Source organism: Nothobranchius furzeri, chromosome 2 (genome assembly GCF_043380555.1).
Source record: "Nothobranchius furzeri strain GRZ-AD chromosome 2, NfurGRZ-RIMD1, whole genome shotgun sequence".
NCBI classification, from domain to species: Eukaryota; Metazoa; Chordata; class Actinopteri; order Cyprinodontiformes; family Nothobranchiidae; genus Nothobranchius; species Nothobranchius furzeri.
This window is the reverse complement of record NC_091742.1, coordinates 7,548,959-7,556,756: the sequence shown is the minus strand read 5'-3', so window position 1 is coordinate 7,556,756 and position 7,798 is coordinate 7,548,959. Positions and strand designations below refer to the sequence as shown.

At 43.9% G+C, this 7,798-nt stretch overlaps 1 protein-coding gene across 1 annotated transcript; it reads left to right on the top strand.

The window, feature by feature from the left end:
• Nucleotides 1–2,094: 2,094 nt before the first annotated feature.
• Nucleotides 2,095–3,105, top strand: LOC107377660 (rho-related GTP-binding protein RhoB). Its single transcript, XM_015947423.3, has one exon. The coding sequence runs from the start codon at nt 2,315–2,317 to the stop codon at nt 2,897–2,899; it is 585 nt and encodes a 194-aa protein (XP_015802909.1). The 5' UTR covers nt 2,095–2,314; the 3' UTR covers nt 2,900–3,105.
• The last annotated feature ends 4,693 nt before the right edge of the window (nt 3,106–7,798 follow it).

Genomic DNA, 7,798 nt, shown 5'->3' with positions numbered 1-7,798 from the left:
TCCTGGGGCTGGAGGCTAGGAGGGAGATCCGGCCGTCCGGTTGGGGTCTGGGGTGGTGGGTTGCTGTGCTCAGGGTTGGGCGGGGGAGCCTGCTCATCAGCACCTCCAGCAGAAAGGGTCGAACTCTGGGAACTGGTAAAGGTTGTACCCCATGTGCCGCAGTACCGGGACCAGAGTGAATAGGGTGTGTATGGGGAGCATGAGTGGGTGTCCGGCATGCATTTTTGTAAGTCTTTGGTTGTATGTGCATGTGTGAGCATGAGGGAGGGAGTGTGTGACTGTGTTTGTGTATGACTGCATATGTCAGGTGGGGCCTTTGACTCCTCCCCTCTCCTGGGACTTCTTTTGATGATATAGATCTTCGTCTCCCCTCTCCCTGCCACACCTGGTGTGGGGTGTGGTGCCTTGGTCTGCCTGGGTCGTGGCTCCCGGGTCAGGGAGTTTAAGATTTTTGGCGTCTGCCTGACCAATCCTGGTGGCTGCCTGGTGGGTTCTGGGTTCCTGGGCTCTGCTGGGTCCCCGGCGGGGGTGGTTGCCCCTGGGTCCTGGGTCGCTGGGTCCCGGGCTAGGGGGTGGGAGGCTGCAGGTGGGCCTGTGGGCTTGCCGCTGATATCTCCTGGGACTCTGCCGGCTGCTGATTGTGGCCCCCTGGGGCGATCCTCTGCGCCTCTCGAGGGGAGCGGGGTCTTTTCTGGTTGCAGTCTCCTTGGGGTTCCTGTGTTCTGGGGCAGCTCCTGGATCTCTGGGACTTGGAGCTCCCTCCGTCTCCTGCACATCTTTAGAGGGCAGATCTGTGACTCCTCTGTTCAACGCTCCTATAGAGAAACCTTACATAAACAAGCGTGTGTACACACACAGGTGCTCACATGGTGCTCTCAGAAATGATAAATGACCCGCACTTGTATAGCGCCTCTCAGAGTAAGGACTCCAAAGCGCTTTACACTACAGTGTATCATTCATCCATTCACACACACATTCACACACTGATGGTGATGAGCTACAATGTAGCCACAGCTGCCCTGGGGCGCACTGACAGAGGCGAGGCTGCCGAGCACAGGCGCCACCAGTCCCTCCGACCACCACTAGCAGGCAAGGTGGGTTAAGTGTCTTGCCCAAGGACACAACATCAGAATCTGTCTGGCGCCGGGATCGAACCTGCAACCTTCCGATTACTGGACAACCCACTCAACCTGTTGAGCTACTGCTGTCCCAAGTATGGACTTGGCACGTTCAACACATGTCTTAAGGCTATGGTGGGCACTTAATGCACTGTGATTTATTATTGTGTGATTGTTCAGTTAAACAATGTTGATTATATATTTCTTCATCAAGTTGGCGCAGTGGTAGCTTGATCTTGTTGTATTGTTGTTGTGTCCCATTTTTTTCTTCTCTCCTTCTGCAGGTCTAGAAGCAGACTCTTGTTCATTATTGTTTATTTTTGTGGACCTTATTCCTATTTATTGATGTCAATTCAGTGATAATTTTGGTTTTTTAAAGCACATATTTTATTAGTTAAATTAGAAACAATATCATTACAATTCAAGAACTTGCTAAAAAGCACTAAAAACTACATTTTCCTCAGTAATTTATCAATCAGTATCAGTATCCTGCTCCCCCTTCTTCTAGATCAGATCCATTTGCGATCATCACAACACTTTTCACAGTAGTATTTGGTTTTTTGATTCCTCAAGGGGGGTGGGGGTAAAGCAACACTTGCACCAGGGCCCAGCTCGCTACGCCACTGCGCTCCTGTGACCTTCTTCCCCATTCTGCTGAGCGAACCGGGCAGAAGCAACAGGGCACATCTAACTGCATTCCCCTTTCCAAACGTTTTTCCGCATCAGACAGGCATTAATAACCATTATTATTACTAACCGCTGTCCAGATGTCTTATTTTTAACAATTTCCGGTTCAAATTTGTGGGGAAAACAACCAATTTCCCAAATTTGTATTTGTGGGATTAAAAAAGCGGAACACAAACAGGACTCGCTTTCAAAACGCAAATCACAAAAACTCCGCGTGATTTCTCATGACGTGGTGCGGTTCGGTAGATGATGCTGATTCTGACTCGGGTGGGTCCTCCTCGTGGCTCTATGCCCCTCCTCTTCAGGAGGATCCAATCATCCTCCGCCTTCACACGCCGTGACCTCACCTCCTCATTTCCGATTGGATTGCTATATTTAGGAACCCACCTTCGCTTTATAAAGAAGATAGCTACTGCTAAGAGAGCTAGGATTAAAACAGCGGCTAACTTCCTGTCGGACGAATCTGTGAAGAAGAGGGTTTGCGGCTGACGGCGAAGGGCGAGCTGGAAATGGCAGACATACGACGGAAACTCGTGGTGGTGGGAGACGGCGCAAGTGGGAAAACGTGTCTGCTGATCGTCTTCAGCAAAGACGAGTTTCCTGAGGTGTATGTTCCGACTGTGTTTGAGACATACGTGGCGGACATCGAGGTGGACAATAAGAAGGTCCAGCTAGCTTTGTGGGACACGGCCGGACAGGAAGACTACGACCGACTGCGCCCGCTCTCCTACCCGGACACCGACGTCATCCTGATGTGCTTCTCCGTGGACAGCCCGGACTCGTTGGAGAACATCCCCGAGAAGTGGGTGCCCGAGGTCAAACACTTCTGCCCGAACGTGCCGATCATACTGGTGGCCAACAAGCGGGATCTGCGCAACGACGAGAACGTGAAGAACGAGCTGTCTCGGCTGAAGCTGGAGCCCGTGAAGACTGAGGAGGGCCGCGCCATGGCCGCGCGCATCGGGGCGCACGACTATGTGGAGTGCTCTGCGAAAACCAAAGAGGGGATCTGGGAGGTGTTCGAGACGGCCACGCGGGCAGCGCTCCAGAAACCATCCAAAGGTGGTTGTTTAAACTGTTGCGTGTTGGTGTGATGCGCAGGACACGTTTCCTTCCGCTGGGGTCCCCCGCCTTCCCTGGACATGTTGGGACTAATTCCGCTGGGCACTCCCATTGACGCCTTGGGCAGAATTATAACCAGTGATCGCAAAAAGTTCAAAGCACACTTGACTGTCATTGATCTGGCAACCTGTGTGTACATACGTGTGTGTGCATAGGTGTGCACATTACGTGTGTGTGATGCACTGGTAGCAACTTCCTCAGACTGTCTGAAGACACAAAAACACACAGGAATGTTGTTGTTACTGCGGACAAGGCTTGGCTTTAGGCTGGTTTGTGCTTCAGTGTTTGAAAAGGTTTATACTTTTTGTCATATGGAGCAAAAATGCACTCTTATCAATATCTTATGTGTTACAGCAAGACTGTTTGTGAAATAGCACACCATTTCCTAGTATTTCAACCCAACACTATTATACGTGTTTTGGTTGCAATCTTTAAGGTCTTTCTTGACAGATTCTGCTTACTTGCAGCTTATTTAACTTGTCAAAATTAAGAAAATACTACTGGAGTAGATTTAGTGTTTTTTACATTTTTCTGCTGTCTTTGAGTCCGCGCCACACCCTCCGTTGGTATTAAACAACAATTCAACAACTCAGTCAGGAGTTTGTCGTAGTGTATTTTTATTGTATGACCGTAACACTATTTTTTTTTTTAAAGATTGTCCAAATTCCAAATATAAGTTTTTGTGGCGCTGTAATTGTACTTCGGCACGTCCAAACTGTGGGTTGGGGGCCATTTGTGTCCAGCATTCTATCTCTCAGCAGGCTGCAGATGTAGATCAACACTTTTTATGTTCTTTTTCAGCTTAAAGTAATTATTTTAAAATAAAAAAAGTGCTAACATTTGTGGCCTTAAAGAACTTGACAATTCCTGCGCTTATCTTGAAGAGTTTGGACGTCCCTGACCTAGACTGTATTAAGTCCTCTCAATGTCTTCCATTACGACTGTGAATGTACTTCTAATTTATTTGTCTAAAAACTTTATAGGTACAGAAAATAGTGATTGAGTCAACAATGGTTGTGAACAAAGATCAGCTCATCCATGACTTCCTCGGTCATTTGCAACTGTTTTCATGTGAGGGTGCACAGAGGAGTGTTTTTCCAGTGATGACTATGAACGGTGATGGCAGATGCTGAGTTGCTACACTGGTGATGCTGTGTAAAAGCCTTGGTGGAGGTTCTGCATTTTTAGCACTGATCTAACTCCTCCATGTTCTGTTGCTGGGCTTTTTGCTGACTCACAGGACAGGAATGCATTGTGCTGGACTGGTCCATTTTTCCCACACTGGCTCCGCTCCTCATGTGCCTCTGATTTCCAGTGCTGTCAGGCAGACATAATTGTGCCGTTTTTAGTCTATTTTTCTAAAAGAACAGTGACGCTGAATGTGACAAACCTCTCTTTTTGTGTTAGAATTGTATATTTGAATAAATGTCAATTTTTGAGAGGTAAAATGATGCAAGTGCAAGGGAACAAGTGCTGCTGTTAACACAAATAAAAATCTTTTTAATTCTTTGACATGCTTTTTTTATTCTGCATGTATCTAGAGAAAGACCAAAGTGTAATTCTCAAATCGTATTTACCCTCAATTCAAAGCTTTTAAACGAAGAAAGATATTATTTTAGCATTTCATTTTTTTCATCTAGCCACATGTTTATTATTTAATACATCTAAATAATGTGATTCAGGCACTATTCACGTCAGTTTAACAATTTGATAGTTTTTGTTAAATGTGTTCCATTTCTGCTCATAAAGACCCCTTTGATACAGTATTTTATAAATGTCACCCTTTTAACATCCTCCAACCAGATGCTAAATACAAACGTTTCTTTTTAGTTTCACAATAAGCAAGCTTAAAGTGACAATATGTATTTTCCCTGGTGATGGGGTGCAGTAGATACCAAAATCATTGCAAGCAAGCAGTATTTTTGTGTTTGAGTAAGACCTTACCAACGGATGGCCATTAGGGTCAAAAATCCCTTCAAAACTTCCAGCAAAATGACAAGCACACCAGACTATTTCTTTACTAGAAATGAGTGAAAATGTAATTGTGTAAAACATTTATGAATGGCCAAAATTTTGTAACTGTTTGTTACAAATCAGTAAATGCACTTTGTTCTCACAGGCTCCCATAGAAAGAAACATGGCGTCTAATGTTGCATTGCTCAGAGACTTAGGGTGTTTCTCAATGACAAGGTGCCTGGCCTTGCGAGGCAATGTCTTGCGAAGCCAGGCGCCTTGCTTACGAGGACACTGTCCTTCCTTGGTCAAAGAAAATTGTTAAATGGAACAGACTTGCATCACGTGACCACGGCGGTCACATAACGTCACGTGACACAGGAGATAAAGTTATATTTTATATGAATTAGTTTCAATATAAATATATAATGAGCCTTTTACTTTTGAAATTGTGTATATGTTTGTTGTATTAAAAATATAAGTGAGTTACTACCCGCTAGCCACCGAAGCTGCAACTACTAAGCAACTAACCAACAATAGATAACTTCTTTGGATCTAAATAAAACAAACATTTTAAATTAGCTGACTTACTTTTAAACTTGAAAATTGTCCCCGAAGTTGCTGCCGGCTTCTGATCCGCCGTCCATTTGAAAATACCGCGGTGTATTCTGGGTACTTTTTGACCAAGGCTAGGCTACAAGACACCTCCCGTGTATCCTCGCTCAGCTAGCTAAATGGCTAACAAACGGAGAACACATGCCTCGGTAGAACATGAACATTTGAACACGTCTTGGCGGCTCCTGATGACGTATCTCCTAGACAACGAGGGCGGGGCCAAAACATCAAGGCAAGGTTCCTTGGCACTGAAAAACACCCTAAGGGAGTTTCTTGGCCCCGCCCCGGTTGCCTAGGAGATACATCATCATGAAACGCCAAGACGTGTTCCAATGTTCATATTCTACCAAGGCATGTGTTCTCCATTTGTTAGCCATTTAGCTAGCTGAGTGAGGACACATGGGAGATGTCTTGTAGCCTAGCCTTGATCAAAAATTTCCCGGAACACACCGCAGTATTTTCAAAAGGATGGCGGATCTGAAGCCGGCAGCTACTTCGGGGACAATTTTCAAGTTTAAATGTAAGTCAACTCATTTAAAATGTTTCTTTTAAATCCAAAGAAGTTATCTATTGTTGGTTAGTAGCTTAGTAGTTGCAGCTTTGGTGGCTAGCGGGTAGTAACTCACTTACAGTATATATTTAATTTAACAAACATATACACAATTTAAAAAGTAAAAGGCTTGTTATATGTTTACATTGAAACTTATACGTCCAAAATATAATGTTATCTCCCGTGCCAAGTCACGTTACGTGACCGCCTGTGGAAGCCGCGTTCACGTGATGCAAGTCTGTTCCATTTAACCATTTTCTTTTACCAAGGAAGGACAGTGTCCTCGTAAGCAAGGCGCCTGGCCTCGCAAGACATCATCTCGCAATGCCAGGTACCTTGACATTGAGAAACACCGTTAGACCCGCTCCCGTGTATTTTAGACCCAATTTTTATGGTTATATGTTATGAAACTGCAAATATTTTTCAACAACTGGGCATCATTTCATTTTCAACAACATTTTGATGGACTTTTTCAGAGATTAATGGTGAAAACTACACATTTTCTCTTTGGGCAGTTATGTTTTCTGTGTCGTCTTGGCCTTTTATATGTTTTTATTTACTGTTTTATTCATTGTTAATATTCACTCCTATTTATTTTAAATTTTTACACTGTTGTGAATAGGGATGGGTACCGAATTCGGTACTTTTTAAGGCACCGACCGAATTCCATAGTACCGACCGAGCACCTATTCATGTCATTTCAAACGGTGCCTCGTTTCGGTACCCGTCCTTCATAACGAGAACTTGCCAAGACAGCTGCGCATGCACAAGAGCGTTATGTCGTCGCTCGCTGCGAGCCAGTTGTAAACAGAGCAGCATGGTAGAAAGCAGGCTAAAGCCTGGGTCCACTTCACTAAATGTGATGGGTAACTGGGTGATGATGAAACCAGCGACAACGATCTAAGTGAGACATCCTCATCTTAATCTGCTCCGGTAGGTAAATAAAATGTTTAAGATAACGTCAGCTTGATATGTTAGCTTCCGTTTCGCTAATGGTGCGTTCGCTTTCTCCTCGGAACTCCGATTTCCTGACTAGAAGAACATGAACACGCTCTAAAGTTTGGCTTCACTTTACTAAATGCGACGGGTGATCGGGTGAAGACGAAACCAGCGACAACGATCTAAGTGTGAGGCATCATTGTTTTAATCTGCTCCAGCAGCTAAATAAGCTGTTTACGATAACGTTAGCTTGATTCAATTCAATTCAATTCAATTTTATTTATATAGCGCCAATTCACAACAACAATCATCTCAAGGCACTTCACATAATAAAAAGATATGTTAGCGGCCATTACCACCATCGTTATCAGCTAATGGTGCATTCGCTTTCTCCTCGGAAATTCTAATTTCCCAGTAGGAAAAATCAAATGAAAAAAGACGGCAAAAGGAATGAAGATACACAGTAAATTTAGTTCACAGTAAAGATGTTTGCTTCAGTTTAATTATCAGCTTATAAAACTACAAGGACAATGTTAAAATACAAACAGTTGAATGTTATTTATCGTGATATTTATCAAATATTGTTATATATTGAGAAAAAAATATATTTAATTATAAAAGAGAATTAGAATAATAAACACTCAAAAGTATCAAAAATTGGTACCGTTAAGTACCGGTATCGATTCCTAGGTACCGGGAATTAGTACCGGATCGATTCAAATGTCAAAGGTACCCATCCCTAGTTGTGAAGCACTTTGTGGCTTATGCCTGTGAAAGGTGCTATACAAATAAAGATTACTTACTTACTTACTTT

Coding starts and splice junctions, on each gene's coding strand:
- LOC107377660 (XM_015947423.3), top strand. CDS start 2,315: ATGGCAGACATACGACGGAAACTCGTGGTGGTGGGAGACGGCGCAAGT.